This window comes from Arvicola amphibius, chromosome 3, assembly GCF_903992535.2.
Source record: "Arvicola amphibius chromosome 3, mArvAmp1.2, whole genome shotgun sequence".
NCBI lineage: Eukaryota > Metazoa > Chordata > Mammalia > Rodentia > Cricetidae > Arvicola > Arvicola amphibius.
Window position 1 is genome coordinate 129,790,906 of NC_052049.1, and position 18,613 is coordinate 129,809,518.

General features: G+C 51.3%; 1 protein-coding gene across 12 annotated transcripts in view; it reads left to right on the forward strand.

Moving 5' to 3' along the window:
* The window catches only part of Tle3 (TLE family member 3, transcriptional corepressor), a 45,520-nt gene that overhangs the window by 9,971 nt on the left and 16,936 nt on the right, over nucleotides 1–18,613 (forward strand). For 7 of the 12 annotated variants that reach the window (XM_038322902.1, XM_038322905.1, XM_038322904.1 and 4 more), the window contains exons 5-6: nucleotides 10,926–10,988; nucleotides 12,367–12,441. In XM_038322902.1, the coding sequence (XP_038178830.1) occupies nucleotides 10,926–10,988; nucleotides 12,367–12,441 (138 nt within the window). Of the gene's footprint in view, nucleotides 1–10,925; nucleotides 10,989–12,366; nucleotides 12,472–18,613 lie in introns of all 12 variants that reach the window. The other 5 variants (XM_038322896.1, XM_038322900.1, XM_038322899.1 and 2 more) reach the window with 1 other exon arrangement.

The window sequence follows — 18,613 nt, forward strand, 5'->3', positions numbered from 1 at the left end:
TGAGCTACGATGTGGGTGCTGGGAATTGAACCCGGGTCCTCTGGAAGAGCGGCCAAGTGCTCTTAACCGCGGAGCCATCTGCAGCCCCCCTTTACCGATCTTGAGTGACAGTCCAAAGTTCTGAGACAGCTACTACGTCTCTGCGTATGGACACAAAAACTGGTGACCTCGCAAATGCCTTAGATGAGGGTGACACAGCCACTTCTCCTGCAGCGCTTGATTGCCAAGCCGACAAGGTGTTTGCATCTGAAATACTGGGCTGCTTGCTTCCAGTATCGGACACCTGTAGATCTGGGTGTAGAGACGGCCTGTATGTGCCTCGGAAAGGGGGCTGCCTCGCAGTTTGGGTGTAGAGGGGAGGGGATGTGGAACATTAGGACTGTGAAGGCCAGGGTTGTTTTGTGTTGACTGAACCTTGATGCTTGCCCGGTAGTGAGGGGACAGTGCATTTCTCGGAGACTATGGCCAGGGGACACCTTGCTGAGGCAGGCAGTCTAGGGTTCTCTTCCTGATCGCCGGCTGAGGCATCCAAAGTATGCTCAGGTTTCTAAGGCCTGTTGGCTCTAAAGGTTGTGATTGGGAAAGGCATGGTTAGTGCCCTGCACCCTGATTGGAAAGTGTTTTCTGTTTCTTTTCCGTCCTATCTACTATCAAGTGGAAAGTGGAAGGAGCAGAAGAAGGGGTGATAAAACTGGGGTGTGGTGACAGGAATGAGGAAGGGCCAAGTGACTGCTCTGTCTGGGTTTTGAAGGAGCTAAGACTGAAGGAAAACTTGAGGCTTGCCTGACCTCGGCATTTGGTGGTGGGGCTCCTAGGGCTTGGTCTTTGTTTATCTTGGCTTTACATCCTCTTTCAGGTTTGGGTTGGTTGCTTGTAATTCTGAGAACAACTCTGACGCTGCTAAATGTGTTTAGCTTATACCGGGAAGGCTCCGTCTTTTTTCAGATGGAGACACAAACTCAGCCGGAGTTCTTCCCTTTGGTCCCGTCTCAAGGGACTGTGCAGCACAACTCGGGTCAGGAGGAGCACCTCCTTCTGCTTGACTGGGAAGGCTTTGGACTCCACCCAGTTCGGCAGTCATGTGATGGTGAAGGAGGCCAAGGCAAGGCCACCTCCACTCCCCAAGACTTTAAGGTCTTTCTTGACTCAGGGTCTGGCGTTGAGGGAGCTGGTCAGACAAGCCGCACACACTTGCTTCAGGAGCTAGTGAAGATGATAGCTTAGTGTAGACCCGTGTGCAGGAGTGGAGTCCTCGCCTTGGATTCAAGGGGACACCATGCCCTCACCTTCACGCTGGCCTCCAAATGGGAGGAGCCGTTCAGTGGGATGCAGGGGACATGGGGCCTGGTGCCCGGCATGGTAAAATTGTATGACAAGGTGGGACAATATTGTGGGGTCAAGCCCCGGTCCCTTGGCTCATCTCAAGCTCACTGCTGTTTCTCCCAGCGGAGTCCCTTCTCTAGGTTTCTTTCTCTTCGCAGCCCTGTTTAGCTTTTCCTCGGAATAGCAGTCTTGGGGGCAGCCTGGTGGAATGAAGTTCATAGCAGCTCCCACCTCGGCCTGTCATAGATCTCACACACTATCCCAGAGGAAGTGAGGAGCTTCTTTGAGTCAGGGTCACCAGCAGCTGCCCTCTGCTGCACAGTCCTCCTGTTGTGGATTTGACACTGGCTTTTATGCCATGTCCTGCGGGGTGGGGTTTCCTGCGGCCTTTAGCTTTCCCCCACCCCACCGGATTCTTACCTTGCATCACAAGAGGCCCCCTCTTTGCAGACCCTTTGAATACTTAAGTTGAAAGACCAGGCCTACAAGGTTGGGGCAGCATTTCTGACAAGCGTATTTTACATGGGCGGCAGTGAAGATGGCAGTAGATTTGGAGCTTTCTTGTCTGGGACCTCTAAAGGCAGAAAACCAGGAGTGGGGGTGTGTGTGTGTGGAATTCTCTGAATGGCTAGAGTCGGGGCTTTGGGTGGGTCTCTGTCCCTTGATCTGTACCCTACCAGTGTGACTCTGGGCAGCTGCTTGACTTCTGTGAGCTTTAGTGAGTGCTGGCGTATGTAGTTCTAGCGGCTAGCAGAGCAGGCTTGTCCGGAATTGTCACAGCCGTGGAAGTGCCCTGTGTCTGCTCTGCCCAACATGGTCGCCCATAGCGGCATGGACTGCTGAGCCATTGAAATGGGCCCCGAGGTGACTGAAGAACTGAGTTTGAGATTCTGCTTAAATCTAGTTGCACTAACCCGCGTGTGGCGCGTGGCTTTCTGAACATTGGGGGTTATGGGAGGGGGATGTCCAGGAACTTAGCACATAGACGGGGCTCAGCAGAGGAGTCTCACAGTGGAACAGAGAGAGCCTCAACATTTCCACGGCCTCAGGAGGAGAGGAGAGGGCCAGACTCCCTAGATTTCCGTGGGCCATCTCTTGTTGCTGCTTAGCCACTCCACATACCAATCCTGCAGTGTTAGGTCCCTTCCCAAGCCCATGTAGCAGGTGCACTGCTGTTTGAAGGGGTTGGATGTGTGTGGTGTCAGGGTGGACCCATCGGCAGGGTCCGGTCAGAGCCTCTATTTGACCCAGGCCATAGCATGATCCCCCTCGCTCCAGAACGACTTTCAGTGCTCGGAAGTCTTTCCAGTAAACATGCATGCACTAGGGGCATATCCAGCCTGCTCTGAGCTCTTACCCACTGGTTGGTTGTCAGGCACTGCTGTGCTCCTGACAGGATTCCAGACACTGCTGATTGTCTTGTATTCTAAGGGCAAGAATCAGCACTGGCTGAGAGGACCCCTGGTGTAAGAGACGATGAGGCTCTTAGAGTTGGGACATCTCTGGGGAGCATCCCCTTTCTCTCTCTGGTCTATCTGTGAGATGGGAGGTTTTCTGTCCCGAGAAGTCAGTTTGAGTGAGTTGATGGCGAGACAAGACCCCCGACTTGATTTCCATGGCCTGTGAAATGCCTCGACTTAGTTGAGAAAAGGAGACCCGTTGACCCTCTGCATTTCAATTTGAGGAGGGGATACGCTCTGCGCTTGTGAGCTCGCACAGATAGGGCTCTGTTTCTGCTGACTCGGTCGGCTGCATACCACCTCGTTTTCCCTTCATGCTCCTCTCTTTCCTGGAGAGCCCCTGTCCTCAAAATGTCAAAGCAGTTGGTTTCATTTGTAGCCCTGACCTGGTGAGGAGACCCCCAAAATTTAATGAGCTGCCTCAGCAAGGGTAATGTGACTTTTACAGCCTGTTGAGGGGCAAGGGGGAGATTTGCATAATGCGGGGGGGGGGGGGGAGGATTAGGTGGCTGGGGGTTGCCATAGCAACCCTACAGGGATGAATTGAGAATTTTTCCTCACAGGAGTTGGCCAATGGAGTCTGGGAAGGTGGGGGAGGGAACAGGGTTATCCGAGGGGAGGGCGGAGGAAAGGGGAGGGGGTTCCTGGGATGAGTGGGCAGCTTGGGGGAAGGTGTAATCTGAAAAGCTCCCTCTGTTCTGTCCATACAAGCAAGCTCTTTGAGAGCTGTCTCCCTTCGTAGGGGGCGGGAGGCAAGCAGTTTAATGTGTTTGGGAACCAAGAAATTAAAGTGAACAAATATTTAAAGATTATTGGATCTTGTTAACAGGAAGCTGGGTGGCTGGAAAGTGAGAGTCAGAGAAATGAAAGTCTTAGCGTCTCAGAGCTCAGGGAGGGACGTGGGCTGTCAGCTGGGCTCACTTCTGTCTTACAGCGCGGAGGAGTCCTCCGTGGCCCTCTGGGTGCTCCTGTGCTTGGCACCCGGGCATATCTGAGAGCTCTCAGTGTGTTATACTCCTGCCCAAGCGTCCTCCAGACTGCAGAAACAGGCCCAGTGCAAGGACAGCCCCTGGACAAGGGTGCGGGCTCCAGACTGGGTTGTCATGTTTTCCCACTGAGCCCCCCTCCCCCCCTGCTTGCCTTGGCATTGTAGACTTCTTACAAGAACAAGGAAGGCTAATTTCTTTCAGGGAAGTGCCTAGAAGGGTCATGTCACCACTCAGAAACCCCAGGCTCTGGGAAGCCCTTGTGACTTCCTTCCTCCCTGCCCTCCTCACTGTTCCTTCCTCTCCTGGGAAGGGCACAGAGGCTGGTGTGCATGAGGTGGCCATCCCAGGCTCGCCTTGCCATTCTTGCCCTGTATAAGACAAAGATCTTTGGGGTCATGTGGAGACACAGGCCCTTCCTCATCTTAGTCTTCCTAGCATAAAGACCCCAGCAGGCTTCTTCAGAGGGTGTAAATATTTAATGGTGTTGTAGTTATATATAATTTGATCAATATGTCAGGGCTAAGAGAGCCTTTAAAGACGCTCACCTATCACTAAGCAATCTGTGGTGTAAACCAGCCGCCCCCCTTCCCTCTGCCCCCAGAAGCAGCAAGCATCATCTCCCAGGCTGCTAAGTGGATCATTTATCCCTTTCTCACTCCTCAGCAGGGTCTGTGGCTTGGAGGGACTGGGGCCTGGGAACACCACCCTGGCTTTTGTTAGCTGCCTTGCCCCTCCCCCTCCCCTGATTTTCCTTTCTTTGTTGATAAATACCACCTGGCTCAGCCCAAGGAGAAACTGACTGGCCAAGGGTACCATCTTGTCAGTAATTGAGGGGCTATTAATTTAGAATTGCCTAGGAAATACAAGGGATATGTCAAGTGAAGATTGCCCAGACACTTTGTTCTGGAATCTTCTAATACTTGGCTGCTGGGTAGTTACGAAGCCTGGCCAGAGTCAGCTCTCTCTGTGCACAGCTCACAGCTCCAAACTCCTCTCTTTTTAATTCAGGACGAAGCAAGTTCGCTTTAGTTACCCAGAGAACTGGGTAAAACTTGATTCAAACTGGGGAATCCCAGAGTCGATCTGATACTCCACCTCAAATGTAGGAGTCTAGCGGATTAACTGGAGACAGGATCGGACTTTTCAGAGATCATGTATGTCGGCAGGTTACACACAGCCGGGATGAAAATCGCTGGTTCTGTGTGGCTTTGAAGTGTAGCTCATCCTTCAGGCGGGGTGTCTGTTCCAGGTCTCTCTCTCACACGTATCTGTAATTAGGTCTCTAGACTCACATAGTGATGACTGTCCATGACTCTGTCCTGATCTCCAAGGAAGACACCCTTATGTTAGAGATGTAGCCAAGAGCCTGCTAGTGCTGGACAGCCCTTTCCCTACCCAGCAGACATGGCGCTACTTCCCTGTAAATGAGAGGTGCGTTTCTTTGTGCCCGCACGATCTCCCCAGGAGGCACTTAGAGATGTATGTTACTGCTTGTGTTAGTCAGTGACCTGTCGCTGTGACAGAACACCTTGACCAAAGCAACTTAAGGGAGCTTGGGAGATGTCCAAACGTGAGGACTGTGCAAACGTGAGGACTGGAGTTTGGATCCTAATGCCTCTGCTAACGTGCATCTATGCATCTGACTGGAGGAAAGGAATAGAGGCAAGCTGACCCTCGAAGTTCACTGACCAGCCAGCTTAGCCAAACTGATGAGTTCACGGTTCAATGGGAGAGACCCTGTCTCCAAAAATAAGGTGAATGATCAAGGAAGATACCTCCAAGTTGACCTCTGGCCTACATGGGCACATGCACATGCCTGCACACAGACATGCATACATCACGCACATACACAAAGCAAGTGGGAGGGAGGGAGGGATGTGTATAGAGAGCTGCCTCATAGATGGAGGGTCCAGTTGATCGTGGTGAGGAGGCATGTCCGCAGGAGGCATCTGGTCACGTTCCTTCTGCAACAGGAAAGCCGATACTGGTGCCCCGCTTACTTTCTGCTCCTCGGCTCATGGGATAGCATAGGTCTATATGTAGACTAAACATTTCCACCACCTCAGTCGCACCCAGACTCTCACTGGCGTGCACAGTCTCTGCCTGTTAGGTTGATAATACTGGCCACCGTGTTTCTCTTGCTGCAGGCTCTAGGACAGGTGTATACAGGTTTATGGAGAGAATAAAAAGCTCACCAGAACACAGGACGCCAGGACCCAGCCCTAGACCACAGCAAGCCTGCCCACTATCTGGTCCTTTCATCCAGCTGCCAGGGTGTGGCTTGGCACACCCCCACTGCTCTTCCATTTAGGCGCTTATGTGGCGCTCTGCTTTGCAGAGCTGTCTGAGTTAGTGGGAAGTGGGAAGGTCACACAGTGAGTCAGGCTGCCCAGAAGTGTGTGGCTGTCTAAAAGTCTGAATCTGGTCCCTGGGACCTAAATGAGCCACCTGGTCTACCCTTCCCTTTTCCAGGTAACATGAAAGCCCAGAGAAGAGAAGTGGTCTGCCTAAATTTGGTGGAGATATCTGAGAATAGAAGCTGGGCCATTTCTTCCAGCTTTAGCTTCCGGTGCTCCTTAAACTGGCAAAGTTCCTCCCCCGCTTTGTTTCTGGTCTGGCTGAGGTTCAGGTGAAATGCGCTCTCTTGAGTCCACAGCTAGAGGTGACCGGGCAGTTTAAGGCTAGCTAGCAGTGGAGTGGCTGTTGGAGACACCGTACTGTGTCTAGCATGGTCAGTTATAGGAGGCAAGTGGGCCAACAACTGACTGACTGGATGCTGAACGGCCAGCCACAGCAGCGATTGCTGGGGGTGAGGAACGAGAGTTGACTCCATCTCCTCCTTAACTCAGTGTCAGAGGTCAAGGGTCAGGGATGGCCTGAAGTTGGAGCAGATGCAGGTGGTAGATAGCTCTTAAAGACACGCACTTTCAGGGTGTTCGGGTATCCTTAGCTTTCCGGCAGACATCCAGCGGTCCTGCTCTAATGACGAGGAACGTGCAAACAAGAGCTACGGAGGCACGGGACAGATTGCTCTTTGGGAAATTACACTTGCCCCCCACTATCTTGTTTTGTGTCGTTTATTCACCTAACCATCTCAACAGAGACTCGGGGCAGATGTTCCTCCCCAGTGCCCAGCTGGTAGCGCAGACTCAGAAAGGGACCCCGGCCCGTCCCTGGCTGCTTCTGCCTGTATCTCAGAGATTAGTAATGGGGCCTGTCTACCAGCAGCGTCACCACCTTTGAACTGTACATGAGAAGCACTTTGAAAGGCCAGAGCAGCCTCCCCAGACACCTCTCACTAGAATGTTCAAAGCAGGCCGCCCTCCCCTCCTGCCACATCTCAGGTGCATCTGAAGACCTGGCTCACAGGCAGAGATTCTTGTGTCCTCAGGTAGTGGGGAGGATGGGTTGGGCTTGCCAGGCCCCAGCTGCCACACTGGTAACAGACGGGGCCTGAGCGCCAGGAGTTTTCTAGCACACACTCTGGCTCCAGCTTGTGGTCTGTGACCTGTCCTAATTGTCGAAGTCACACATCTAGATTTTTGTCCCCCTTTTCTTTGGAGCGGGTGCTTAGAGGTTGTTTGAGTTGGATCAGATGCTGTTTGGACAGCTGTGGTAATCAGAAATGCTGTCAATCATTAGCCTCGACGGTCGATTTTCTTTCAAAAACATTTCTCTGAACCGTCTCAGCCTACTGAAATTTGGCTTCCTGGCCGAAAGTCATTTAGCAGAGTCGCTTAATTGCCGAGTGTCAGTTTCCCCATCTGGAAAATAGAGGTTGTTTGTAAGTGCCTTGCGGCAAGGCTTTGAGAGCTGGCATGCAGAGTGCTGGTGGCGGTCAGCTAGGTGGATGCTTCCCTGTTACTCTTGAGACTGGCTCTGTCTGGGCAGCTCGTTCCCCTTCCTTTAGAACAGTGGCTCTCGACCTCCCTAATGCTGCGGCCCTTTAATACAGTTCCTCATGTTGTGACCCCCAGCCGTAAAACACTTTTCGTTGCTACTTTATAAGTGTAATTTTGCTTCTGTTAATGAATCATAATATTTGCTATGCAGGATATCTGATACATGACCCCTCTGAAGGGGTCGTTCGTCTCCCCAAAGGGGTTGCAACCCACATGTTGAGAACCACTGCCCTAACATGACCCTTCCAAGTAGAGAGCAGCCTGGGTACAAGACAGGGAAGGGTCAGTCTGTGCTTCTCTGTCGAGGAGGTGAAGAAAGGTATAGTGGCCAGCAGTTCGTACCCTGAGGAAGGGCAGGAAACAGAAGCAAAAGCAAGCCTAAGTCCCAAGACAGGGAATCCTGGTGGTTGTAAAAGTTCTCCAGGTATATTCCAGATGTATGTGCCCCCCACCAGTGCTCTTGGTGATTTGTCTACATCCTTCCTGCCAGCCAGTGGCCTCTCTGTCATGCTTGAGTTTGGGTGTCAGTACCACAGGCTTCTGGACTTGTATGGTTCTTGTGCTTAGTTGGTGTTTGCAGTGATGGTAGATGAAGTAGGAGCGACACTGAGTGACAGCTTCATCTCGGCCACCCACAAGGCCCCTGAGCAATCCAGTTGTGGTCACTTGGTGGCCAGAGTTGCAGGCCTTGACTTGAACATGGCTGTGCAAAATCCCAGGGGATCCCTTTTCTTAAGGACAGAGGATACCGGGCTTTGGGCCTGGCAAGGTGTGAGACATTTCCCTGTAGGAACCTGGCAGTCACGAGCTCGCTGCAGATGTGGGGAAGGGCAAGGCCAGCTCTTTTCCCTACCAAGACCCTGACCCTTGCCCTGCTTTAGAGGAGGTAAGCTCTGAGCTGTGGTGAGCTGTAGTAGTTCAAATGGCTGCCAGGGGACAGAGTTGGCCTCTGCCTTCCTGCCTGTGTATGTGGGGAATTGATGGGGCAACGAGAGACCCAGAGAGCTGGCTTGTGGTTGGCCTGGCTTGGCGTATACTTTTACCCTGTTGATCAAGTGTTTGAGCCACTGCTCGTCTCCACTCCCGCTTCCAGCAGTCTGTCAACACTTCGTCCATCACAGCATGTTGCTCACATGAGGAATCATCACCATAGACACTCTACAACATGAAGTTTTCACACACGCGCGTGCGCGCGCACACACACACACACACACAGTGGGGCTGAGGAGATGGCTCAGTCACTAATGCCCTGTACTGGGGTTTGTGGAGTCAGGAGAATCCAAGGAGCTCATTGGCTGGCAGTCTCGCTGTAGTGGTGAGCTCCAGATTTAGTCTCAAAACATGGAAGGTGAAAGAAAGACGCCAGGTGTCAGGCTCTGGCCTCCACACGCATAGGCACACGCACACGCAGACACGAGAGGAAAAGAATAAATGCTAGTTACGTTATTATTTGGCAGATATATTTTGAGCACATACTGTTTCCCCGGTCTTTGGTTGTTTGAGGCACCCGGGCTGATGTGTTGGTGTTTTCCCCTTTATAGGACCTTCTGTTCCTAGTTAGCACATGTGACGTGAGCGAATTCCTTCTCGGTCAGTTCCGAGTGCGATGCAGGCTTGCTCGTTGATTTTTGAGCTCTGGCTCCTCTCCTATCTTTCATCCTTGTCTGCAGAAGAAGCAAACAAGGGAGAGGGCTCTGGTTTCAGGGTACAATTCTTCCTGTGTATGTAGGCCGATTTAGGCTATGCGAAGTGATCCTCCAAGGGTCCTTATGGCACAAGTGGCAGAGTGCTTGGAAAAAGGCCAGAGTCAAACTGTGGTTAAGAATCTTGCAATATACAAGACAGCCCAACGGAACAAACAATTTACGACCAGCGAGGTTGAGAAACTTTGACGTGTGGTGTCCTTGTTGCTGTCTGCCACTGTTGGGTAGAATGCTACTTGCGCCTACTCCCAGAAAGCGTGGAAATTGGGGACCATACTGACACAGTTGGTCTGGGGTTTGAGGGACAGCCCTTCACAGTAAAGAACGGTTCTGCTCGGAGCAGTGCCTGCTGGGAAACGCCCTGTTCCGGAGGAGACCCGGGTGTTCCATCACTGCCCTATCTCCACCAGGAACTTGCAGTTTGGTGGACAGGTTCTCTGGGTTGGATTGCCTGATTCTTGTAGTCATAGGATGCACGGCTGCCCTAGCCCGTTAGGCTCTTGTCAGGACCTGTTCTCTCCACAAACCGAAGACATATTCTTTAGTGCCTGGAGATGATGGAAGGGGTGCTGGCCCCAGGAGTTGCCCAAGGCCAGCTTCTGTTGGTGAGGCTTCAGAGGGCATTGTTTCACTGAGGCATGCTAGATTTCGCATGCAGAATCATTTGACATGCAGATGATCACAGGTTTTTAAAAGGCTGTTGTCATGGTTTTGTCTGAAAGATCGCTGTGTGCTGATGAAAGCTTTGAAGGCCGCTCTGAGACCTGAGTCCTGGCTGCTCAGGATTCAGACAAGATAAGAAAGCCAATTCCAAGAGTCATCTGTCAGCGTCCCAGGCCTTCCTGTCGGGTTCAGTTAACCATTTAGCAGCATTCTTGATCTGAGCTCTGAGTCGCACATGGTCCTGCTGGAAGCTCTGGGTATTCTAAGCATGGGCTTTACTGGGAGGCGGGGTAGGCAGAGAATTGATCTGCCATTCTGTGAGCGGCCTTTATGAAGGTGTAGGGAACCAGTGGGTTCCATTCTTAGAGTCGGCCCTAAGAGCTGAAGACTTACCCGTGTGTTTTGTGGTTGTCCTGCAAGGGTTAGAAGCAATGTTGAAAGTGGAAAGATGAGGGTGAGGCTGGCTCTGGGGGAGCCCTTCACTTCGTCATGTCCAGGGGCTCTCTTGCCTTTGACCTTTCCAGTTTGGAGAGTCCTTGGGCAGAGTGATTCTCTCAACACTAGATTTCAGTTTTATCATGGGTTTTCTGGAATGTGAAGTGGTTTTTGTTTATATATATCGTGGAAATACAGTGGGGATTCTCTATAGAGGATGCCAGTTGTGACCTGCCAAACATAGGCCACCTCCCCTATAAAATGGGAGCTTTCTAAAATGTGACCATGGAGCCCATGGTAAGGGGCCGCAGTGGGTATGAATGCGTGTGTGTGCCTGCGTGCTTGCGTGTGTGCGTGAGAGAGAGAGAGAGAGAGAGAGAGAGAGACCACTTTGACTTGTCTCAGTGTTTCAGTGTCTTGATTTATTTGTGGTCTCTTTTTCCTTTGCAGACAGAGATTGCAAAGAGACTGAACACAATTTTAGCCCAGATCATGCCTTTCCTGTCACAAGAGGTAAGGCCTTCTCCTGTTTCCTCCTCTTCTGCCCAGGGCAGCACAGTGTGGCCAGGCCTCCCTCCAGCCCGAGCTCAGCCCAGTCTATTTTACTGATCAGCTGATAGGATTGGCAAACCTCCTCCAGCCAGTCAGGGGGCAGGGCTCTTGTCACAGGGACCCGGTGCTCCTTTGTCTGTGGGAGAGTGCTCTTCTGCCACACCTGAATTCTGGGAGGAGGGTCTTGGTTTTCATCTGCAACAGTGATGGGCATCGTGACCTACCCACACGTCCTCATTGGCCTCTGCTTTCCCTATACCTGGTTCCAGTAAGGCTGATTGGTTGGTGGCAAAGGTCAGCCCCTGTGTGGGAGGTGCAAAGTACCCTCTCTAAAGGAATGGTGAGCAAGTCTTGTCACCTTACTCTTGAGAACCTCCAAAGGAAGTAAGGAAAGAATCTCGAAAGCGGCTCTGGAAATACGGAGCAGCAGACTGATGGGTTGACCTCATTGGCCTCTGTTTCTGTCCTGTCTGATCCCACTCCAACACAAGCAGGGCCAGGATGCACCTTCCACTCCCCTTGGTAGCTGGGATCATATCACCTCCCTGGTGGGGCTCTGAAGCTGAGGTAGCGACCAGGTTCCGATGAAATAACTAGAAGAATTAGATATGGCAGTATCTTGAGTACCCAGAAAGGGAGATGACAGTGTGTATGACCAATGCTACCTCAGGGCTCTAGGGAATGTATGAAATGTAATATTTAATCATAGGCTTTAGGTTTGGCAAGATTGAGTGGAAAATAGAAAGGTTTCCCATAGCCTCCCCACACCAGAGTGGAGTATTTGTTAGGATTTCAAGTCTACGCCAACACATTCAGAAGTCTGTGACCCTGTTAAGAGTTCCTTCAGCCATTTTCACGTTCTTTCTAGCTCCTCTTTGCTCTCCCTCTTGGTAGCCATAGATCAGGTCCACGTTTCTTCTCAGCTGTTTGAATGTAAATCCCACATGTTCTGTCTAATTCACCACTCGCCACTATTGGCGTGTTCTGAAATTTGATGTCCTACATGGCTATAGTAATGATTCCATGCCTAGAAAGCAATCACTCCAATATGCAGCATCCAGCTTATGTTCATATTGCACAGAATAAAGGTTTTCATGTGTGTGAGGTAGAGGAGACCGTGGACCAGTAGTCATCTGTGGTGCTCATCTATGTTTCTCTTAGAAAGCTGTTCGTTCTCATTACATGACTGATAGAAGAAAGTGACTTCACCTGCCACCCTCATCCCTGTGTCCTGGGCCCACTGGGCCCTCTAGGGAAGGGTCCTGAGAGGCTCTCGGTGTCCAGTGTTGGAGAATACTGAGGATGGCCACATCTGACCATACTTTATTTCCTCCCCCAGCATCAGCAGCAAGTGGCGCAGGCTGTGGAACGCGCCAAGCAGGTCACCATGACGGAGCTGAACGCCATCATCGGGGTACGTGGACTCCCCAATCTGCCTCTCACCGTGTGTATAGCCCTTTTATTCCTCTCATTTGCCATGACCAGAGATGAACTCTGACCTTAGGTGCTCTCCAAGAATGGCAGCCCCATGGCCCACCGTTTCCCTAGGCAGCTGAGGGTTTGGATCTATTGGGCTCTTTGCACATTGTCTCCTAGTCCACAAACTAAAGAAATACCAGACACATCTCGAGTCTACCTGTAAGGTTATTCATCCCCTGGCATCTTCCAGACTTCCAGGAGGTTCTGATCCGTGCCTGGCTGCTGCCTCTCCCCTTCCCTCTATACCCCAAGGCTGGGCTGCCCTTCTTTGGCCTCCAGGGGTCAGAACCATCTCTGCTGTTTATTGATGTGCACCGTGCTGTGACAGTATTGGGGTTGGGGGTCCTGCTACTCCGTGCCCTGGGCTGCATGGCTGAGTGCTCTTCACACGGCCTTGTGAGTTTCAGCTGTACACCTGGATGGAACCTGGACGAGTCGTTTGGCTGAGGCGCCCTTAGTGGGTTCCTTCTGCTGGAGTCTGGGGAGGGCTTAAACCTGCACTGATTCTTGGTGGTGTTGGGGGCGGGGAGGGCAAGAGGCTTGATGCTGGAAAGCAGCACTCTAGGGAGAGAAGCCATGATATCTTCAAGCTTGAAGAATCTTCTGTTATCATCTAGTCCAGGGTTCTCGTTTAGGAAATATTTTAAGAAGTTTATTCTCTGACAATTTCATCATACATATAGTGTAGTTTGATCCTATCCCCCCCCCACTACCCTCTTCTGAAAAAGAACTGTTTTACATTTATTATTGAGCGTTCATATGTGTTGGCATGTGTGTTGGCTGTCGATGGATGACGCGCAGGAGCCAGTTCTGTCCTTCCACTGTGTGGGATCCCATCATCAAGCTCAAGCTGTCGGGTGTGGCAGGGAGCATTTTCAGCCACTGATCTACCTCACCGCCCCTCCCCCATGGTCTATTGTACCTTCCCAGTTCCTCTGAACCCCTTCTTCCCACAAGTCCCCTTTTACTGAGTTTAATTAGGATTTCCTGAGAAGGAGATGGGGGTGGGGTGTGATTTACCGGAACAAAGAACCTATGGTCTGGCGTTGTTGAAATTTGGAAGCAGATAATTCTTGGTTGCCCTGTGCATTTTGGGATATTCAGCAACAGCCTTGTACCCTCTAAGTGAGATAGCACCCCCCCACACACACACACACATACTCTCATACACCCCAAATGTCTCCGGATGTTACTTATATCTATGTGTGCCAAGGGTCTCTGGTTGAAAGCCACTGGCTTGGCAGTGCTGTTATTTTGCAGAGGTTTAGTCATCAAGCCAACCTGAGAGTGGGCTCTCCTGCCTGCCTAGAGCATCCTTGTGCAGGGCCTGGGTCCTACAGTGCTGACACAGGCAGTTATAGGTGGGCTATAAGCCCCAGGATGTCTCCAGAAGTCTTTCTCCTCCAGCTCCTTGTCTGCATTCCCTCCCAAGCCCCTCCTTAAGGCCTCCAGGGCAAGTTCTTTCACCAATCTATAGGGGTTACAATCCAGTTCCTTCTCTCCCTTCCACTTTTGGAATTAAAATCCACATACGAAAATAACTTCTTAAAGAAAAGAGTAAAATGGGGAAGCAGCACCATTGGATTGGCTCCAGTTCCTTTAAGTAGCGTTTAGGAAGCTACAAGTTAGGTCAAGCCAGCCCTAGGCAGATATTGGAATTCAATTAAAGCCCACGAGTGGGGCCTGTGACCCCCATTTTCAAGGTAATTGCTTCTTGGGCTCTGAGTGAATGCGGCCATCGCCCTGTCATTAGGCAAGCAGCCGCCTAATCGTGGCGCGCCTGACAGAGCCTCACAAGGCAGGAATTGCCAACAGCTGGGGCAAGCCGGTGCCGGGGAGCTGTGCCTGACTGCCCTCCAGCGAGGGGCTTGTTTCTCTTCTCCTGGAAGAGGGAGGGGAGCCACCCTGATAAGATAAGAACACAGGCAGGGGCGTGCTCCAGTCTGAGATTTCCTCAGGTGGAAGGGACTAGGTGGGCGTTGCTAGTGGCACACCTGGCTCCAGTTGGCTGATTATGGCCTCCTGACACGGAGCTGGAGTCTGAAGTCCTCATTTAGCTGGGCTGCTAGAAGTATCGGGAACATAGGTGCTGCCAGAAGCATATCACCGGGTTGCAGTCTCCCAGGGGTCTTCCTCTAAGATGGCAGGCAGCACCCAAGATTAAGTAGGTGTGTGCAGAGAACAGGAAGGAAGGACAGACAGGTGAAGTGACTTGGGCTGCTGGCCAAACTTTCCTCAGCTCCCAGTTGTCCCCAGGGAACTCCTGTCCCCTTGGGGAAGGTGGGCTGAGAGGTGGAGTCTCTTCTAGAACTCACTTCATACAGGGATCTGTAGTGGACCCGAGGCCTATGCCTAGGACGTGGTGGGCGCTTGGCTACTCGGTATGAACTGTCAAGAGAATTATTTAGTGGATGTGAAATGTTGGCTTGATGTTTTTCTTAAGAGGGAAGAGGAGGAGGGAGGTTGGAGCTGTAGCTTGTCCCAGACTATGCAAAGTCTGTGAAGACAGGCCTTCTTGTCTTCACTCCCAGAAGCTGGGTGAGACTGCGGAGCGGGAGTCAGCTGGTGGAAGGTTACAAGGGACAGAATGGTGGCAAGGCTCTGCCTTAGCATCAGCTTCTGGGAACTCAGAGGCTGATGGAGCTGAAGCAGGGGAATACCGAGTTGGGAATCCTGGCTCAGATGTCTGCTGCATAGTGGAGTTAGTTGGTCCTCGTGGCTGTCCCAGTCTCTGAAGTGGGGATAGCAAAGGTCACCATGACCTGTTAAAGCTGCTGCCGAGCCGGGCGGTGGTGGCGCAGGCCTTTAATCCCAGCACTCCGGGAGGCAGAGGCAGGCGGACTCTGTGAGTTCGAGGCCAGCCTGGTCTACAAGAGCTAGTTCCAGGACAGGTTCTAAAAAGCTACAGAGAAACCCTGTCTTGAAAAAAAGAAAAAAAGCTGCCGAGCTCAGAAGCCCTAATGCTGCGGGGAAACCTTGGGTACCACTGGTCTGGGTGGAAGACCCGCTTTTCCCCCATGCTGGGGGTTAGAGAGGCATCCTCTAGATTATCCAGATCCTGTCTGCTTCTGCTTCCTTTGGGGTAGCTCTTGGTCTATTTGGCTCTGGAATTGAAGTGGTTAGACAACTTCCCTAAGTTTAACTCAAATTATGAACCTCAGAACTGAAGCATCTAATCAGCTAGCAGAGGCACAAAGCGTGAGGTGTGTAATCCGGTTACACAGCTCTTCGAGCAATATCTCCCAGCAGTCTCTGCTGTCAGCCACACCTACCGATCCCAGACCATGGGCACTGGGCACGCAGGGATACCACCGTGGGGAAATGAGCTCTGGTGTGTGGTTTCTTCATCAAGGATGAAGATGGATGTGCTTGGTCCTGTGTTTCTCGGCCCTCGGGGTTAAGGGCAGAGGAGGAATCACTGACTACCTTTCTTCTCATAATGGAGAAGAGCCAGTATTAGGAGAAACAATCCAAAGTGGAGGCAGGTGGCCTCAGACCTCTTCACTGATGACATTTCTCCACCGTTGAGAAAGCTTCCGTTAAAAGCAGTGTGACCCTCCCACTCATAGACTAAACCATATTTGAGTACTTTGTGCTCTGAAGCCAGAGGACAGGATGCAAAGGCTAGAAACATAGCCTGAGGGTGCCTGCATCCTGCTTGCCTGCCCAGGGAAATGACAGGCCATGGTCCTACCTGCCTGAGAGTCATATCATTGCCAACTGTTCCTGGCCCCATCAAGGAGAAAATGTGGCTTCACTCTGTATTGTCACCAAGACCACCGCTGGTAAATCCGTCGCCCAAAGAGCCCTGGCGTTCATTTGTACCTGTTCTTGCCTTGTGGAAGAATTTCCGGCTCAGCTCTTCCGCCACTCTGTCTGCAGTCTTCTGGGCTTGCCCCGATGGTACCTTCAGACCACCCCGAGGAGAGCATGGGGGTGTTTCTGGCTGTACAGAGCCAGCTGCTCTTCTTTCCACTGTCGTGGAGGATACTCCTTGCTGAGACACTGGGGAACACCGTGACCATCTCTGAGTCGTTGACAACTTTTATCACAAGTTTCTGCTGTGGATTTACCTGTGGATATTTGTCTGCCCCGCTGATGCTGCTGTAACAGCTGCCTCTACCTGGGCCTCCAAGGCTGGCTGCATCTGGAACCTTTGGTTAAGGCTCTCTGCTGACTTATTTTCCTACCTCTCTGCTGCTAACCTCCAGCGTTTCACTCACTCACCCAGAATGTGGGCGGAGGGATGTGCCAGGACTGTTGGGGGTCCTGGGTGGATCATGTGACAGACGGCCGGCCGTCTTCCTGAAACCCATCAGTTGCTTAAAGACTGTGTGGATTGTACCCATTTGCTAAGGTTGCTTTGCACTCCAACTTGGCTTTTTCCATGGAATAATGTGAGCTCTGCACAACCTAAGGATGAGCTTCACTTTGATGTCCATTTTGTAGGAAAATGGGGCCCAGAGAGGTCAGATGACTTGTCCAGGGACTCATCGCTGGGAGCTGGAGCTGGAAATCCACCTCCTTCCTGCTGCTCAGCCTGGCTCCCGGGTGTGAGTTCTCCAGACTGGGAAAGGAAGTTTCCTCTGACCACAAGAGTGAGAAAGCAATCTGTCTTGACTGGGCAGAGTGGAGTGGGAGAAGAGACCTGACCGGGAAGGCCGAGGTGTTTGGACGCATCTTTTGAAGACCCAAAAATCTTGGATTAATCTACATATAGTCTACACGTGTCTGCAGCCAACGACACTCTCCTCCACTTTGTCTCTTTAAGGCGTCTTGTTTTTCTAGTTCTGCACTGTGCACTATGGATTAAGTACCTAAGTCCTTGCTATGTGGGGTTTTGTTAAGTAATTATCACCACAGAACTAAAGGACTCCCCAGCAAGGGGTTTAAAGCCAGCAGGGCCCCAGTGGAGACTCTGTAACGATATCTAGATAAAGCTGTGTAGTCCAGTCAGACCGTGGAATACTAAATAGCCGTTCAAAAGGAAAGTTAATTTTTTTTTTCTCCAGAACTCTTTTTAAATCGGGTCATGTGACCATGTGGTCGCTCATTCGTGAGAGTCACGTGGACATTTGTAAGTCTGAAAAGTCTGGATTCCAGACAGACTGACAGTGGCTTCTGAGGGTGGGATGAACGGGGAACTTAAATAGAGCAAAATTTGGAAATCTTCAAAACAAATTTTCTTACAATGAGTATGTGTTATTTTTGTGAGGATGTTAAAAATTCACTTTCTTTGAAAGGGAAGGTAGGGGAGCTGTGCTTAGCTCTCCCGTCTGAGGGAGTTCAGTCTTAGCCAGGAAGAATGGAAGTCTGCCTGGCACACCTGTGACTCTGCCCCCAAAGCTTCCTTAGCTTAGGTCTGCTGTGACACTGGCAGACCTAGAGTCAATCTCCCTTAAGACCATTGGCCACCAAAAGCTTTTACAGGTACCTAGCAGTGGCGGGGGGGGGGGGGGGGTCATCTCAGGTCCTCTGTGGTCCGGGGCAATGGCTGTGGGTGCCAACCCTAAAATAGCTAAGGAATGTGGCATCTGGGACCAGAAGTTTAAAGCTTGACTTGGAGGTAGAGCTGGGTCAGCAGTTTGAGGGGAACGTAGAAGCTTTTAATCCTTGCCCAAACACCTGTAGGGATTCCCCGGGTCCTGTTGACTTGAGAGCCGCTGTTTCACCATGACAAGTACAAGCTCCCTCAGTCTGTGGTGATGTCTTGGCTTGTTACCTCATTGCTGTTTATCTCCCTCAGCTTCTCTCTTTTGCTTTGAAGTTCTTTGGAATACTCTGTAGATGATGTTAGTGGTTGACAGAGAAGAGTTCAGATCCTACTTAGGAGTCATGGGACTTGGGCTGTCCGCTCCAGTGGCCCTGTATCAGTTTGTGGTCTGTAAAGTGGGCACAGCCCTTCCTCTCCTGAGTGACTGTCAGAATTATACGATCTCTTTGGATAGTGCCCCGGGATGTATATGCACATACAGGTGGCCTTGGTTGCTTTCTCTTAGGTTAGTCAAGAAGAAAGATGTGTGCGTGGGTGGGGACAAGCATATTCAAGGTCCCAGCCAGTCCAAAGAAATATTTCTATCTCAGAAATATTTGACACCATATAACCT